We start from the raw sequence: 18,841 nt of genomic DNA on the forward strand, positions 1-18,841 counted from the left end.
TCCGCAAATGGGACAAGAGGTCGACGTCCTTAGACAGGAACGTCTCTCTTTCTCTGGCAGCCAAGACCTCTCTTCAGTGGTGGCTTCTCCCCACTTCTCTGTCGAAGGGAAAATCCTTCCTGCCCCCATCCTGGGCTGTGGTCACGACGGACGCGAGCCTGTCAGGATGGGGAGCGGTTTTTCTCCACCACAAGGCTCAGGGAACCTGGACTCCGACAGAGTCCTCCCTTCAGATCAATGTTCTGGAGATAAGGGCAGTGTTTCTAGCCCTCAAGGCGTTCCATCGGTGGCTGGAGGGCAGGCAGATCCGCGTACAGTCGGACAACGCCACGGCGGTTGCGTACATCAACCACCAGGGCGGCACTCGCAGTCGTCAAGCCTTCCAAGAAGTCCGGCGGATTCTGCTGTGGGCGGAGGCCACAGCCTCCACCATCTCCGCTGTTCACATCCCGGGCGTAGAAAACTGGGAAGCAGACTTTCTCAGTCGCCAGGGCATGGACGCGGGGTATGGTCTCTCCACCCGGACGTGTTTCAAGAGATCTGTTGCCGCTGGGGAACGCCGGACGTCGATCTCATGGCGTCTCGGCACAACAACAAAGTCCCGGCATTCATGGCACGGTCTCAGGATCACAGAGCTCTGGCAGCGGACGCCTTAGTTCAGGATTGGTCGCAGTTTCAACTGCCTTATGTATTCCCTCCTCTGGCAATTCTGCCCAGAGTGTTGCGCAAGATCAGGTCCGACTGCCGCCGCGCCATCCTCGTCGCTCCAGATTGGCCGAGGCGGTCGTGGTACCCGGATCTGTGGCACCTCACGGCGGGTCAACCGTGGGCGCTCCCAGACCGACCAGACTTGCTGTCTCAAGGGCCATTTTTCCATCTGAATTCTGCGGCCCTCAACCTGACTGTGTGGCCATTGAGTCCTGGCTCCTAGCGTCCTCAGGGTTATCTCAAGATGTCATTGCCACTATGAGACAGGCCAGGAAACCAACGTCAGCCAAGATCTATCACAGAACTTGGAGGATCTTCTTAGCCTGGTGCTCTGAGAAGGGGTTTACCCCCTGGCCGTTTGCCTTACCCACGTTTCTTTCATTCCTTCAATCTGGATTGGACAAGAGTTTGTCTCTCGGCTCTCTCAAGGGACAAGTATCGGCGCTTTCCGTGTTTTTTCAAAAGCGTCTAGCCAGGCTTCCGCAGGTCCGCACGTTCCTGCAGGGAGTTTGCCACATAGTCCCACCTTACAAGCGTCCGCTGGAACCCTGGGATCTCAACACGGTTCTACGGGCTCTTCAAAGACTGCCCTTCGAGCCGCTGCGGGATGTCTCTCTATCACGTCTTTCGCAGAAGGTGGCATTTCTAGTGGCGGTTACATCACTCCGAAGAGTGTCAGAGCTTGCAGCGCTGTCATGCAAAGCCCCTTTGCTGGTATTTCACCAGGATAAGGGTTCTGCGTCCGGTCCCGGACTTTCTCCCTAAGGTGGTGTCCACTTTTCATCTCAATCAGGATATCTCCTTACCTTCTTTTTGCCCTCATCCAATTCACCAATGTGAAAAGGATTTGCATTTGTTAGATCTAGTGAGAGCCCTCCGGATCTACGTGTCTCGCACGGCGCCACTGCGCCGTTCTGATGCGCTTTTTGTCCTTGTCGCTGGCCAGCGTAAGGGGTCGCAGGCTTCCAAGTCAACCTTGGCTCGGTGGATCAAGGAACCGATTTCTGAAGCCTACCGTTCTTCTGGGCTTCCGATTCCTTCAGGGCTGAAAGCCCATTCTACCAGAGCCGTGGGTGCATCCTGGGCATTGCGGCACCAGGCTACGGCTCAGCAGGTGTGTCAGGCGGCTACCTGGTCGAGTCTGCACACTTTCACGAAACACTATCAGGTGCATGCCTATGCTTCGGCAGATGCCAGCCTAGGTAGGCGAGTCCTTCAGGCGGCGGTTGCCCACCTGTAAGAGGGGGCCGTTGTTTCGGCTCTTTTTATCGAGGTATTCTTTTACCCACCCAGGGACTGCTTTTGGACGTCCCAATTGTCTGGGTCTCCCAATGGAGCGACAAAGAAGGGAATTTTGTTTACTTACCGTAAATTCCTTTTCTTCTAGCTCCTATTGGGAGACCCAGCACCCGCCCCTGTTCCCTTCGGGCTGTTTGTTCTTTTGTGTTCACATGTTGTTCATGTTGAATTGTTCTTTTGGTTCATGGTTTCAGTTCTCCGAACATCCTTCGGATTGAATTTACCTTAGACCAATTTATAAGTTTCCTCCTTCCTGCTTTGGCACCAAAACTGATGGGCCCGTGATGCATGGGAGGGTGTATAGGCAGAGGGGAGGGGTTACACTTTTTAAAGTGTAATACTTTGTGTGGCCTCCGGAGGCAGAAGCTATACACCCCCAATTGTCTGGGTCTCCCAATAGGAGCTAGAAGAAAAGGAATTTACGGTAAGTAAACAAAATTCCCTTCTTTGTACAGCATGACTAACTGACTTAAGGCTTTAAATATGTAACTTTAGAAAATTACGAATTTCAGTTTTTGCCAAAATTCTGATATTTTCACAAATTTAAAACATATGGACCTAAATTTACCACTAAAATGAAGTATGTGTTATGAAAAAAAGAAACCTCTGAAACTCGCTGGGATTCATTGAAGTGAGCCAGAGTTATCACATAGACACTTGTCAAATTTCAAACATTTGGGCTTTTCATTAAGGTGAAAACTGTCTCAATCACTAAGGGGTTAAACTGCCAACTGTAACTTTTTTTTTTTTTTTTTTATTATATATATACCGTAATATATAGTGAAGGAGGATTCTTCAAGGTGCATCTTACGTTCCCAGTGGACTATCCTCTCAGACCTCCCAAAATGAAATTTATAACAGAAATCTGGCATCCTAATGGTAAGTCGTGCCTTTTGTTTTTCTGATCAGGTGAATGCAATCTGTTCTCAGCTAGCAGCCGCTCCAGGATAAGCTTACTGCACTTTTTGGAACCCTTTTAGGCAATGTTCACAGAAGTTAGATATGCAGTACATTTTTTTTTTTCTTATCTTTTTCAGTGCAAATTTTGTGTGTTTTGCTTGTGACTATTACTGTGATAGTAATGACTATTAAAGGGAACCTGTCACCAGATTTGGTGACTGTAAGCTGTTGCAACCACCAGTGGGCTCTTATATACAGCATTCTAACATACTGTAGAGAAGAGCCCAGGCCACTCTGTAGAACATATAAATCACTTTATAATACTCTCCTAAATGGTCGGTGCGGTGCAGACTGGCCGGATAGGTGTCTCCGTTCTCGGTGTCCGGCGCCTCCTTTTTCGGCCATCTTTGTCCTCCTTCTGAAGCCGGGGTGCATGATGCGTCCTACGTCATGCAAATAAGCTGGCATTAAGGTCCTGCGCAGGCGCACTTTGAGCTGCCTTGAGCAGGGCAGATCAAAGTATTGTAGTGCGCATGCACGGGACCTCAATGCCAGACTGTGTGCATGACGTAGGGCGCATCATGCACCCAGGCTTCAGAAGGAGGATAAAGATGGCAGAAAGAGGAGGTGCCAATAACTGAGACACCCATACGACCAGTCTGCACTGCACCGACTGTTTAGGTGAGTATTATAAAGTGATTTCTGACGCCTCATTGGGGGACACAGGACCATGGGTGTTATGCTGCCTATCCATAGGAGGACACTAAGTAGATGCAAAAGCATAGCTCCTCCTCTGCAGTATACACCCCCTGGCCGGGCCAGGCAACCTCAGTTTTAGCTCAGTGTCTATAGGAGGCACATCTCTGCAGACTACTGCAGCAAGAATTTTTTGTTTTTAGAGGGCGACGGTTCCTTCGGGGACAGATTTCCCAAAACCATCAACAGGCGGGAACGCAGAGTGTTGCCTCCCCGTACCACCTTTTGCGACGCTGGATCCTTGGCTGTTACTCACTATACGACTGGCATTCCAGCATTCCTCAGTCCCTCTGGCAGGCTCTGAGTTGATGCCTGCTGTGCCCGGTCACAGAACGTGTGTCAGAATCTGCACACTGGCTCCCTGACAGGAAACTGGAGCAAAGGTCACACTGACTGACTGGATGCACATGGGCTGTGATTGCAGACACCTGCAGAGCATTCCACCTGTGGCGGGGGGAGGGGACAACTCCCTGGACTAAGTGCACCCGCAGCTGCGGTACACTTATAGAGGTTTTTCTGTCCACCATTGTTGTACAGGGCTGGAGGGGGGAAGGAGTCCCTTCCCACCATTTTTTGTTTTATATTTTCTCATGCCTTCTTGTCAGAGCTAAGCCCTGCCCCCTACAACACTCGATAAGACACGCTCCCTCACGAAAGCGCGCGTAACCCTCCTCACACAGGATCTGCAGAGCATTGCTGCCTCTTGTTGTGATCAGAGCCTGTGGGCGTCTCTCAGAGCTGGCTTCCTCCTTCCCACAGGAACTGTGACGTAGGAGGGGGAAAGGGTCATCAGGGTTCTGGGTGAGTTATAGCCTCACTTACATAGTAACTCTGCAGAGCATTGCTCCCTCATTACAATCAGAGTATGTGGCTCATCAGCCAGGGGCTCCAGTCACATGTTTTATGCCCTGCACAACTACAGCAACAACTATAAGGCTCTGTGCGCACTGGGAAGTGGAATTTTCTTGAGAAAATTCCGCATGCCCTCAAAGATTACCGCACCCGCGGTAAAAAAACGCGGGAAACCGCACCCGAAAACCGCATGCGGTTTGCCGCGGTTTTACCGCGGTATTGCCGCGTTTTTGCCGCGTGCGGGTTGGGATGTGCTTTATTGCATTCAATGCAATAAAGCACATTGAAAAAAAAAGTCATTTAATTCTGAGATAGTAGATAGAAGAATAGATAGAGGGATAGATGGATAGACAGATAGATAGAGGACAGATCGCTGCATTTCCCACGGTCGGCAGTGAGTTCACATTACCGGCCGTGGGAAATGACCGGTAATTACCTCTGCTGTCTGCTTTCATTCAGCCTGTGTCTGTCGCGGCTGGATGTCAGCAGTGCAGGACGTCGGACCTGGATTACGCCGGAGCTTTGTTTGGGGGGGGTTAATAAAATGGTGAACGAGGCTTGTTTGTGTTGTGTTTTATTCACTTTACTTACGGGTTGATCATGTCAGCTGTCACATAGACGCTGCCATGATCAAGCCTGGGGTTAATGGCGGTGGTCCCCCATCACCATTAACCCCTTGTATTACCTTGCCACCACTGCTACACGGTGGCAAGAAGAGCCGAGGACACGCCGGCATTGCCGCATATTGCATGCGACAGTCCCGGGGCAGCTGCGGCTGATATTCTCGGCTGCCGGAGGGGGAGTGAGGCGGGGGACATTAACCCTGCCCCTCTCCCTCCCCAGCCTGAGAATACCGGGCCGCCGCTGTGTGCTTACCTCGGCTGGAAGGTAAATATACAGCGGAGCCCACGTTCTTTTTTTCCTATATTTCCGTTTTCTTTCTGTGTGTTCTATGTGTCTGTGTCTATGTGATCTGTGTGTGTGTGTGTGTGTGTGTGATGTGTGTGTGTGTGTGTGTGTGTGTTTACTCTGCTCCGCTTCCTCTTCCTGTAATGACATCACTTCCCTGCAAAACCGCAGACAAGCGATGTACATTACCGGAGGTAAACCGCAAAATACCGCAGGGAATAACGCAGGAAAACGCAGTGAACCGCACAGAATTTGCTGCCTGCGTTATTCCCTGCGGGATTTCATGATTAACATTGAGTCAATGGAGTGAAATCCCGCAGCGATGTGCGGAAAAGAAGTGACATGCACTTGTTTTTGCTGCGGGATTCCCGCAGCAAAACATGCAGCTGTCAAATTCCGCCTAGTGCGCACAGGATTTTTTTTCTCCATAGGATTTGCTGGTGATTCACTGCAGAGATGTTATGAACATTTTCTGAAGCGAAACATGCAGCAAATCCGCGGAAAATCCGCGGCAAAATCCGGTAAGTGCGCACATAGCCTAAGACTATTAATGTATCCTGCCATGCTGAGCTACTAGGGGATGATGGCACCTCTTCCTTCTGTGAGTCCGGTGCCTTTGTACCCCCCCCCCCCCCCCCGCCACCACCGCAGCAACCGCTGCCAGCCCAGAGCCTACGGCTCCCAGTCCCCCAGAATGCAGCCTGATGACACCTCTATAGAGGGTCCTTCTGATAAGAATCAGCCCTCTGCTTCACCGGTTGCAGATCAGAAAAAGGGCATGACCCCCATGGGTCTCCCTCTGGGGTTCACAGATGGGGTTCTCCCACATGTTCCGCGGTCTCTGAGGAGCTGGAGGAAGGGGAATGATTTTTGTACTGGGATGATTCCTTGGTTTCAACTTCGCCGAGCGATCAAGCTGCGATGGACTCCCTTATTGCAGCAATCTACCAAAACTCTGCATGTGGAAGATCTCCCATCCACTACTACTGACCCTGCGGTCTCCTTTAAAAGGGTGAAGAAACTTAAAAAAATAAGAGCTTTTTGACGCCGCTTCGGTATCCGTAGACTCATGGAGTCCCGGTACCCCTTTGGCTTAGCTGTCTCTAAGGGCTGGGCCGATCCGTCCTCAGTGGACCCTCACCCGGCTTCTGCCTGCCTGAAGGACCCTCCTGTCTTTTACCTGATGGATCCTCCTTCAAGGACCCGACAGACAGACAAGTGGAGCAGCTCGATCGCTCTGCCTCGAGGCCGCGGGTCCCTCTCCCCTTCCGTGTGGGTCGCACAGGCACCAGGACTACCAGTTTTCCTCAGACCCCCACAGATGTAACTGCTCACATTGCTGCGGCGGCAGAGTACCTCATGCAGGCCTCCCTCGGCGCTGCTACCTGCGCAGTTATTGCCGCCTCAAATACCATAGCCATCCGTAAGGCCCTCTGGTTCCGATAATGGAGAGTGGGCTCTGTCTCTAAGAAGCCTCTCACAGTACTCCTTTCCAGACCGATGGTTTGCCGATCGTCTGGACAGGCTTTTTTTTTTTTTGTCTGATGCCACGGGAGGAAAAGAGTACCTCTCTCCCCCAACTCTAGCCCAGGATGTTTTTACTAGACACGCAGGGCCCGACCTTCTCAGCCCTCCCTGAGTCCACCTCGTCCTGGCAGTCTAGACAAAGACCAAGAAGTCTCGTCCTTCTCCATGTGTGCCGCCGCCTCCGACCACAAATGGGTGTGATACCTTGTGTCTTCCGGTTACCACATTGAATTCTGGACCCGATCCCCTGGTCAGTCTTTTCTCTCAAACCCCCCCAAACGCTCCAAAACACCACGAGGCCTTCTCCTCAACAATCCACTCCCTCCAAACGGCGGGGGTGATGGTACCTGTTCCGGACGGCGAGAGGTTCAAGGCTATACCTATCGTGGTCGCCAAAGACAGACGGGTCAATTCGACCCATCCTGGACCTCTTAACACCTGAGCAAACATGTGCACCTAAGGAGATTCAGAATGGACTTCCTAGGGTCCATTATTACCTTTATGGTCGAAGGAGAATTCCTTGCTTCCCTAGCTATCAGGGACGCGTACCTGCACATACCCATCGCTCCAGCTCACCAAAGTTTCTCCGCATAGCGGTTCAGGACTTCTTTTTTTCATTTGTGGCCCAACCCTCGGCTCTGCCACAGCTCCAAGGGGCTTAACTAAGGTCATGGCGGCCGCCATGAGTGCCCTTCACGCCAGGAGAGTGGCTGTTCTGCCTTGCTTGGATGACCTCCTCAAGGGCTAAACCAACGTGCAGATCTCTGTGGGCACCCTATCCCGCTTAGGGCGGCTTCTGACTCCAGTCAAATCATCCTCGGTCGCGTCAAAATCCGTCACCTCCCTGGGAATGTCCCTGGACACTCTTCGGGGCTTGATATTTCTCCCTCAAGACAAGGCGACCGCTCTACAACAAGCGGTACACTGCCCTCTACGTACTCCTGTCACTTCATACGATTCAGTATGAGTGCTAGGTACGATAGCGGCGGCTATAGAGGCAGTGCTGCTCGCTTAGCCACACCACCGCCCACTGCAGCTTGCGCTTCTAGCTGCCTGGGACAAGAGCCCCTTTTCCTTAGACAAACTTTTCACCTGACACCTTCAGTCAGGTATGCGCTTTACTGGTGGCTTCAGTCCTCTTCCATATCGAGAAGTAGTTTTCCCCCCCCCCCCAAGTGGACTGGCTACTCCTGACCACAGATGCCAGCCTCTTAGTCTGGGGAGCAGCGTACTGGCTCCACACTGCTTCGGGACGTTGGACACCCCAGGAGTCTTCCCTTCCCAGAAATCATCCTGAAAATCGGCGCCATATTCTCGCGCTCAGGTCATTCCCCTTTTTCTGCTAGCAGGTCGTTTGATTCGGGTCCAATTGGACAATGCAACAGCTGTGGCCTATGTCAATCAGCAGGGAGGTACCAGCAGCAAGACAGCTTAGCTTATCTCGAGGTCCTCAGGATCCTCACCTGGACCGAATCGACGAGGGGGTCTGTTTTCAACGTTACACATACTGGGAGTAGAAAACTGGGTGGCGGACCTTCTAAGTCGCCAAGGCCTGGCCGCCAGAGAGTGGTTTCTCCACCCAGAAGTGTTCCCACACATCTGCACTCACTGGAGTACACCAGACGTGGAATTAATGGTGCTCTACAAATTAAATAATAATAATCTAATGGCCTCAAGGTTGAACGCAAAGGTACCCGCGTTCTTAGCCAGGTCACGTGACCCACAGTCCATTGGCGCGGATGCTCTCGTCTCCTGAAGTCGTTTCCGTCCAACTTACATGTTTTTCGCCTCTGCCCCTGCTGCTGCGAGTAATCAGGAAGATCAAGGCAGAAGGAGTCCCGGTGATGCTAATAGCACCGGACTAGCCCAGGTGCGCCTGGTATGCTGAATTGGTACAATTGCTCATGGCGCCTCGTAAGCATTCCAAACTTGCTGACCCAAGGGCCCATTTCCCATCAGAACTCCAGAGCCCTGAAGCTGACGGCCTGGCCATTGAGACCTGGACTTTAAAAAGAGGGAGATTCTCTCCTGCGGTCATTTCCACCTTGTACAGTGCCCGAAAGCCGGCCTTCATCCCATATTTACCACCGTACGTGGAAAACTTTCCTCTTCCAGTGCAGGGAATCTAATGTCCAACCTATGCCTCTGGCGATCCCCAGAATTCTTGTTGTGTTTTTTTGTTTTTTGTTTTTGTTTTTTTTTTGCAGTCAGGTTGCAAAAGGGGTTGGCCCTCAGCTTCCTTAAGGGGCAGGTTTCATCTCTCTCAATATTCTATCAATACCGCCTAGCTTGCAATCCGCAAGTCAAGACTTTCCTCAAGGGTGTTTCCCATCTAGATTCCCTGTATAAACGGTCGCTGGACCCATGGGACCTCAATCTCGTTTTGGACGGTATCCAGAGGTCCCCTTTTGAACCTCCTTAAGGAATCTTCTCTTGCTCTTCTCTCCTGGAAGGTAACATTCTTAGTGGCGATTACGTCCATCAGACAAGTTTCGGAACTGTCATCACTCTCTTGCCGCAAACCTTTTCTAATCTTTCATCAGGACAAGGTGGTTCTATGCCCCCTTCCGGATTTTCTTCCGATTTGGTTATTTCCCTGTTTCATATGAACAAGGACATTGTTCTGACTTCCTTTTTGTCCACACCCAGTCCATAGGGTGGAAAGGTTTCTACATTCGCTAGATCTTGTGAGGGCTCTCAGATATTACGTACCCAGGACAGCCCCTTTAGGAACATAGACTCCTTGTTCGTCATTCCTGAAAGGCCTAAGAAAGATCCGGCAGCTTCATAGGCAACGCTGGCTCGCTGGATTCGCTCTGCGATCCAGGAAGTCTACCGCTTGCAACTCAAGCCCATTCCTAGTGGGCTGCGGACTTATTCCACGCAAGCAGTTGGCGCCCCTTGGGCCATTAGGCATCAGCCTTCAGTGGAACAGAGGTGTAAGGCTGCGACCTGGTCTTGCCTACATACTGTTTCAAAGCATTACTGAATCCATACCCAGGCTTCAGCTGAGGCGAACCTAGGTAGGAAAATTCTGCAAACGATAGCCAGGAGCGCCTACTGAGATAGGTACTCCACTATCTGGGACTGGTTCCTAGTCCTTGGGTTGTGTTGTTTGTTTACCCACCCATGGACTGCTTTAGGACGTCCCATGGTCCTGTGTCCCCCAATGAGGAGTCAGAGAAAAACGGATTTTTGTGTACTCACCGTAAAATCGTTTTCTCTTAGCCATCATTGGGGGACACAGCACCCACCCTGTTGCCCTGTTGGGCCTTGGTTCTCTCAGTACCTTATTTGGTTATGACTCTTTTTTTTTTTTTTTTTTTTTTCTTTTTTTCTCCAACTGCTTGTGTACTAAAACTGAGGTTGCCTGGCCCGGCCAGGGGGTGTATACTGCAGAGGAGGGGCTATGCTTTTGAATCTACTTAGTGTCCTCCTATGGATAGGCAGCATAACACCAATGGTCCTGTGTCCCCCAATGATGGCTAAGAGAAAACTATTTTACGGTGAGTACACAAAAATCTTTTTTTTACGCTCTACACAGCGGCCTGGGCTCTTATATACATCATGTTAGAATGCTGTATATAAGCACCCACTGGTGGTGGCTGCAGCCTATAGTCACCAAATCTGTTGACAGGTTCCCTTTTAAGGGAATTTGTCACCAGGTTTTTCTACCCAGTCTGCAAGCAGCATGATATAGACACAGATCCTGATTTCAGATGTGTCTCGGCGGCGATCACGGGGGTACAGCGCCGTGACCGCAATGACTAAAGAAAGCACATAAAGAAGCAGGAAACGGTCATATTAAACGTGCAAACGCAATAAAAGATGCGTGGTTTTGGTTTTTTGTTTGTTTTTCCCTGCCAAAACATGTTCTGTATGCAGCAAAGCGGAGAAAAAAAAGCAACGTGGGTACATAGCCTTAACCCCTTCGCGACCAGCCAATTTTTCGCTTTCCGATTTTATATTTTTATTTTTTTTTTTTTTTTTTCGCCATTCTTCTGAGACACAACTTTTTTTTATTTTTCAGACAATATGGTCATGTGAAGGCTGCGTTTTTTTTTGTTTTTTTTTCGAAACAAGCTGTAATTTTAAATGAAACCATAGGTTTTACCATATGGTGTACTGGAAAACTGCAAAAAAAAATTCCAAATGCAGAAAAATTGCAAAAAAAGTGCGATAGCACTATTGTTTTTGAGATATTTTATTCACTGTTCACTAGATATTAAAACTGATGTGTGGGTGTGATGCCTCAAGTCAGTGTGAGTTCATAGACACCAAACATGTATAGGTTTACTTTTATATAAGGGCTTGCGCGCACATTGCGTAAATGCATGCGTCTTGCGTACCCAGCACAATCTAGATTTTGCATGATATGTGCGCACGATGCTTTTGTGAACGCAGCGATTTGGGTGCTAAAATTTTGACCCAAATCCGTGCGTTCATAAAATGAGCATGTCAATTCCGTGCGCTATGGATGCAGCTCCCACTCTGTCTGGGGATAGCAGCCATAGCGCATGAAATCTGCTTTTTTGTACAGAAAAATTGCATCCATTTTGCAGTTTTTCTGCATTGATTTGACGCGCACATGTGCTGTCAAATCACTGCAGAATATTCGGCAGTTACCGTGCGCATGAGCCCTAATGGGTTAAAAAAAAAAATCAGAAGTTTGTCTGAAAAAAATAACACACATTTTACACCATATTCCGTGACCCATAGCGTTCTCATTTTCAGAATCTATGGCTCAGTGACGGCTTATTTTTTGCGTCTCAGGCTGACTATTTTAATATCATTTTTGCGCAGATGCTACTTTTTGATCACCTGTTATTGCATTTAGCGCAAAATTTGTGGCGACCAAAAAATGTAATTTGGCGTTTGGATTTTTTGCTGCTACTTTGTTTATTGATCAGTTTAATTGATTTTATATTTTGATCGTGCATTTCTGAACGCGGCGATACCAAATGTGTGTTGGGGTTTTTATTATTTTTGAACCCTTTAATTTTCAATGGGGCAATAACACTGACTGCTAGGATGTGATATTACTGCCCATGGTCGTTAAGGGGTTAAACCAATAATGCAGAAACTGACACAGTGGGCTAATGATATTTGGTTGTACTATCAAACAGCTTACTAAATATATTAATATATATATTATTTTTTTTTTTTTTTTTTTTTTTAATAGTTGCAAAGAATGGGGATGTTTGTATATCTATTCTTCATGAGCCTGGTGAAGACAAATTTGGTTATGAGAAGCCTGAGGAACGTTGGTTACCTATTCACACTGTGGAGACCATTATGATAAGTGTTATTTCTATGCTTGCTGACCCAAACAGTGACTCCCCAGCCAACGTAGATGCAGCAGTAAGTACCCCTGTAACTTTAACCCTTGTATGTGCTTTTCTGCATACAGCATCCATTGTGCACCAGCAGTTTGTCAATATTGTCTGCAAAGGAATCTCAAAGATATTACAGCAAAATATGATTTATTTTCTTTTAATCGCAACGTGTCCAATCTGCTCCCATATATTGAATGCATTTCCCTCAAAGCAATATTTCTGGAGAAGGTGAAATATGGTGGTCTATGCAGCAAACAGTATTGAACACTTCTGAATTGTGCACAATATTATGATTTAAAATGGTTTGGTACTTTGATATTCAGTCATCTAATCTGGCTATAGGAGACCGTAACTATTTTTGTCCTTTAACAGAAAGAATGGAGAGAAGATCCAAATGGTGAATTCAAAAGGAAAGTTGCTCGCTGTGTTAGGAAAAGTCAAGAAATGGCTTTTGAATAAACTTGTAAGTATTAAGGTTTCCTATTTTTAGTAGTCTGATTTGCCATGTTAAAGAGAACCAGTCACCAGATTTCCTGGGTCTAAATATCCGTCATGGATCGTGTGAGGTTAGTCCCCGCCTCCTGCCGTGGCGATCCGCGCACATCAGCTGATTTCAACAGCTGACGTGTGCCTGCAAGTTACGAGTGGAATTGCATTCCACCTGCAACTTTTAACCCCTTACATTTCTCTGCCAAAATCTGTCAGCGAGATGTATATGCGTGCGGCCATTACTTTTACTTACCGACACCCCTACCGGAAGTCACGTGCGTGATCACGGGACTTTCGGTGGTTGCCATGGTAGCACAGGGTCATGTGATGACGCCTGTAGCTAACATGAGTCACTTTCTCTGTGTCGGCACAGTGCCAGCACGGAGAGTAAACCAGCATATCTCCAGTTCTCAGCTCTGTAGCTGAGATCTACAGATATGGAAGAGTGATTACTGATCTATATAGTCCCCTAAGGGGACTAGGAAAATAAAAAAAAAAAGTTTTGAATAACTAAGTTCAAATCACCCCCTTTTTGCCCCATTGAAAATTAAAGGGTTAAAATATACATATTTGGTATTGCTGCGTTCAAAAATGCCCGATCTATCAAAATGTAAAATCAATTTATCTGATCAGTAAACTATAATTTTTTACCGCTACGCAAACTCCAAAATTACGGTTTTTGGTCGCCGCAAGTTTTGTGCAAAATGCAGTAACAGGCGATCAAAACGTAGCATCTGCACAAAAATGGTGCCATTAGAAACGTCAGCTCGAGATGCAAAAAATAAGCCGTCACTGAGCCATAGATCCAGAAAAATGAGACCACTATGGGTTTTTGAAAATGGTGCAAAACGTGCGCCACTTTATTTGGACAAACTTGTGATTTTTTTTTTAACCCCTTAGATACAAGTAAACCTATACATGTTTGGTGTCTACAAACTCGCACCGACCTCAGGCATCACAATAACACATCAGTTTTACCCTATAGTGAACACGGTGAATAAAACCTCCCAAAAACTGTTGTGCGATCACACTTTTTTTTTTTTTTGCAGTTTTTCCACACTTGCCATATATTTGCCGTTTTCCAGTACACTATATGGTAAAACGTATGGTTTCATTTCAAAGTACAACTCGTCCCGCAAAAAACAAGCCCTCATATGGCAAGATTGATGGAAAAATTAAAAAGTTATGGCTCTCGGAAGAAGGGGAGCAAGAAACAAAGGAAACCGCCTGGGGGTTGAAGGGGTTAAATAAGCACTAACAATCTGTGGTATATCCGGAGAAATTGACTTTATACCACGCTCTACCTGGTAATCCATGCCAAACTAGCCAGTGGATAAGTATAAGCCCAGCCCATGACTCAAAGGCAAGACTTGCTAGGATAGCAGGCTGACTGCAATGATGGAGGCTGGTCTGCATCCACCCACTGGAATATTCTGCATCGATTACAAGAGAGAACAATATTTTAGTATTAATTTCTCATTGTTTCCTGAGATGCAGAACTGTAAGGAATGACACGTTGGGATCCTTAAGTGACAAAGTAGGTGGTGGCAGCAGTTTACATCCGGGAAATTTGGTGATCTTGTATATACTTTCCTCATGGTTTGGGGTTCTGGTTTTCAGGGTCCCCCTTAGGGTAACTATATAACATATATTTCTTTTCCATTGCAGTGGACGGAGAGCCATCTGAAGAGCAATAGCATTCACAGGCAGAAGCAGAATTGGGTGTTTTACTGACCTCTGTTTTACCCTCAGTGGGCAGTTTACTTACTGGTTTATTTTATAAATTATATATGATAGACTTCACATTTTTAACTGCAAAACCTGCAGATCGGTTTTCAATCCCACCTGGAGTTCTTTATTTATTCAAATATATATTTTTGCATATGTCTGTTTTCTTTACTAAAGCTGAAGTGGCTTCCTTTGCAGCACCAGTCTTTGCATTGTGAAGGGAGTCTTCAAGTGAAACAATGACTTTCTCAGTTGGTTAAACTTGCCACAACCATTGGCTTACATGCCTTTTTCCCATAACACAACTCTTGTGGCTTGGCTACTAACATCAGCTGGAATTTAGTCTTGATCCATACCACCATTTGGCTTTTTCTACCGTTAATGGATTCTTGGATGTTGCAACCTTTAAATAGAACCAGGAAGATTCATGGACCGCATTTGGACCTCTTGATAGACTAGACACTTTAAATCCTCTTTTATATTAACCCTATGCTGTATAATGTCATTTTTGTGTAATGTTTTTTTTCTTTGTTTTGTGAAACTATTTGGTTACAGAATTAAACTATTTTTGAGATGTTTTGATAATTTTGTTTTCTTGTGTAGTCTCTTATTGTAAATTTCAATGTAATTGTGAATATGTGTTGCATAGTAGAGTATCTGCTAGGTGCAGCTACTATTTGATATACAAATTGGAATAGAAACTTGCAATGGACATAGGGCAAATAAGTCTGTTTTTTTTTTTTGTTTTTTTTTTTTTTTTTTTTTTTTTTTTTTTTTTTTTTGTGCAGATATGTCACAAAACTGCAAGCAAATCCTGATGCCAGCAAAGTCAATGAGAAACCTGGAGTGTATAGGTGTGTGAGTGTATTATCTATCTATCTATTCATTCTCAGGCTGGGGAGGCCAACTGTTATTGCGCACCACCCGTCTCCTTCAGCCTAAAATTGGCAGCCTCCCAAAATTGTCGTATCCATTAGATGCAACAGACAGTCCTGCCTCATCCCAATTGCCTTGGTGCATTGGCAGTCTGGGAAATAAGGGAGGGATTAATGACAGTGAGAGTTGGTGAGCTGCCACTAAGCACCCCCCCCCCCCACCTTCATTACAAATCTGAAAGTGAAAAACAAACACAGAAAACATTCTATATTTGAAGTAAAATGCAAAAAAAACACTTCCACCCCTTTTATTAACACCCAGTTCTGACATACTCCATATGAGGGATAACTATTCCGGCTCTGCAACATACTGAACTCCCAGCATGCGGGCACAGGACATGTCCGCACACTGTGGGCTTTAGGGCTCATTCAGACAACCGTTCCGTCTGTCCTGTTCAGTGCTTGTTTTTTTTGTGGACCCACTGACAGGATCAGCTTTTTAATGTCTTTTGTTGTAGGATCGGATGGCACATTGAAGCACCTCCATGTGCATCCGATCTTACAAAAAAAACCCAGATCAGATACCGAATATCTGTTCCATTATTATGGAAGATGTCCTATTCTGTGCCATAATAACTGACCGTGACTCAATACAAGTCAATGGGTCCACAAAATCCCCGGAAGCACTTTCGTGTGACTTCTGTCTGGTGCCCCTGCAGTCTGTGTCCTGCTGCCCGCACTGCAGCGTGTCAGCAGCTGCCGGGATGATGAGTGTTGCAGTTTAGTAAAGTTCATTACGTGCGGTGATTAAGTCCTGCACTCCTGACGTCAGTGATTGTCACTGACTTCTATGCTCGCTGCATTCTCAGATCACCTCTTGCAGGCGGTCCAAGACTGTGACAAGCGGTGACGTCACAGGCTGCTCGCAATATCTCATTTGTAAACTCAACAGTCATTGATCTCTGTGACCAGCGCTGACTTCAGGAGTGCAGCGGTTTCCATCACAGCAGGTAATGTACCTACTGTGTTTTTCCAAAAATAAGACCTCCCCCCAAAATAAGCCCTAACAGGGATTTTCAGCATTTTCAGAGCAAGGCTTAAATATAATCCCTCCCCCGAAAATAAGTCCTAGTCGCGGATCAATAATGAAGTGTCCGTGCAGCTAAAAAAAGATACAGATACTGCAGGACGCTTCATTATAGACAGCGGGAACCCTGTAATCATATACCACAGACGCCGAGCAAAGGACCTGCTCTGATCGCACACACTCAGATCGCACACGCAATCATGAAATCACACACACATCGGATCGCATACATACGACATCCAGCGACACCGATCTCTTCTCGCCGGCAGAATCCTGAGAGGCTGTGCGGTGGAGCGCAAGGACCTGCAGAACAGGATCTGCGGCCGGACACGTGACTTCCTCCCATCATTCCCTTCAGCCGGTTGCGCGGGATGTAATGTGTGCGATCGGCTGTGTGTGTCTCAGCGAGCAGTAGGGGAGGACGGCGTGCAGCACCCACCGCAGATCACAGGAGGACCTGGAAGCCACGCCGGGTCTGGTAAGTATGAGTCCCCTGGGAATTGGAAAGTCTGCTTTTTTGGGGGGTAAGCTTAACACCCCCAGCCCTACCCCCCCCCCTCTCCCCCCAACAGTAGTTTTCCAAAAATAAGACCTACAAATATAGGCCCTAGTGCATTTGGGGGGGGGGGGGGGGCAAAAAAATAAGACTGTTTTTGTTTTTTTTTCTTTTTTTGGAAAAACACTGTAGCTAATATGCTGAAATCAGTGCTGTTCATGCCCTGCAGTGACTTGGGCTGATCTCATTATGTTAGCTCAGGTCACTGCACTGCTCTCCCAGGCAATGTGGAACGTTCTGTTCATCATTGACTGGGACAGGGAGTATGGATAGTCGTGGGACCACCTTATCAGATTATGCCGGTTTTGGTTTTCCTCTCCAATAAATTTGGTGACACAGGAAATGTTAGTTTTTTTTCCAAATAAAAATTTGTTTGTAGTCTTATTTATTTTTTTTTTTTAACTGACTGGGTTAGTGATGTCGGGTCTGTTAGACGCTGTGACATCACAACTTCCGGGCTTGATGCCAAGTGACATTACACATCTGGTATCAACCCCATATATTACCCAGTTTGCCACCGCACCAGGGCAACAGAATGAGCCGGGCATCTAATGGTTGCGGCAATTCTGTCCGGCTGCTGGCTAATATTTTTAGGCTGGGGGACTCGCAATGACATGGGTCTCCCCAGCCTGAGAATACCAGCCAGCAGCTGTGAGGCTTTATCTTGGCTATTATCAAAACTGGGGGGACTGCACGCCATTCTTAAGTTTATTTATTGTACGATATAGACCCGCCCACTGGTGGCTGTGATTTGGTTAGTTACACACGCCTCCATACTGAGTGACAGCTGTCTGACTGCAACCAATCACAGAATGGGGAAGAGTGAATATGTATGAGCCTAATGAAGCCTTTACCTTGGCTTCATTTATGTCCTGTGACTGCTAGAAATAGTGCAGCACTGTACTATGCTTTTTCTGGTTGTCCTGTGGAAAGTGAATAAAGTGGAAGTTATGTATGTGTGCCTCTTAAAGGGAACCACCCAGCAGGAGTTTCACATATAAAGTAAAGACGGTCCTATACTGGTGCTAGGATGCTGAATGTAAGCATACCTTTTGTTCTGAGATTGGATGTTTTTTTCAGGAAATATGTGCAAGTAAAGTTCCTGCAATGAACTACTATTTGATTGTCCGGTGCAACGGAAAGGGAATATGTTGGTTAGCTATCTATTCCCACCCCTGTATGTCTCCACGGCAATTAACATCTATGATGGCAACAGGGGCGGAAGTAGATGGCAAGACAAGACCCACATATTCCTTTTCTGTTGCACCTGTCAATCAAATAGCAGTGCATTGCTGCAACGTTACTTGCACATATTTCTGAAGTAAAACCTCCAATCTCAAAACAAACAGTATGCTTACATTCAGCATCCTAGCGCCGGCTTTACTTTATATAAGAAAATCCTGATGGTTGGTTTCTCTTAAGCCTGAGCTCTACAGAACCCCGTACTTGGAATTGTTGGGTGTCTACGGATAGGGAATAATCTTCACATTTTAGAATATCCATTTTAAAGCTAGTAGTCATCCTACATGACCTGTACAGAATTTACTCTTAAGAACTCTCCTTCATTTAACACACAAGCCATCATTGATGATCGATGGGTATCTGCCCCCAGCTTTAGAGTACGAGTGATTTTCTCTCACTATTATGCAAATCGGCTACATATCAGCTGCTGAATGCTTCCGATGTGCACAGGACAATATGGAATAGTTCCCTGGGCATATACTGCCTTTTCCTAACAACACATGTCCTGTATATGGGGCTGCTAATCCTTTTGTTTGTCCCCCTGATGAAGGATTCTTTCACTCAGTTGGGCGACGTA

The 18,841-nt window shown here is 47.0% G+C and overlaps 1 protein-coding gene across 1 annotated transcript in view; it reads left to right on the plus strand.

Moving 5' to 3' along the window:
• LOC142299548 (ubiquitin-conjugating enzyme E2 G1-like) overlaps positions 1–15,089 on the plus strand; it is a 41,167-nt gene extending 26,078 nt beyond the window's left edge. The window contains exons 3-6 of the mRNA XM_075341836.1: positions 2,789–2,886; positions 12,134–12,312; positions 12,660–12,750; positions 14,445–15,089. Coding sequence (XP_075197951.1) covers positions 2,789–2,886; positions 12,134–12,312; positions 12,660–12,746 — 364 coding nt within the window. The 3' untranslated portion in view covers positions 12,747–12,750; positions 14,445–15,089. The remainder of the gene's footprint in view (positions 1–2,788; positions 2,887–12,133; positions 12,313–12,659; positions 12,751–14,444) is intronic.
• Positions 15,090–18,841: the final 3,752 nt, after the last annotated feature.

Source organism: Anomaloglossus baeobatrachus, chromosome 1, assembly GCF_048569485.1.
Source record: "Anomaloglossus baeobatrachus isolate aAnoBae1 chromosome 1, aAnoBae1.hap1, whole genome shotgun sequence".
NCBI classification, from domain to species: domain Eukaryota; kingdom Metazoa; phylum Chordata; class Amphibia; order Anura; family Aromobatidae; genus Anomaloglossus; species Anomaloglossus baeobatrachus.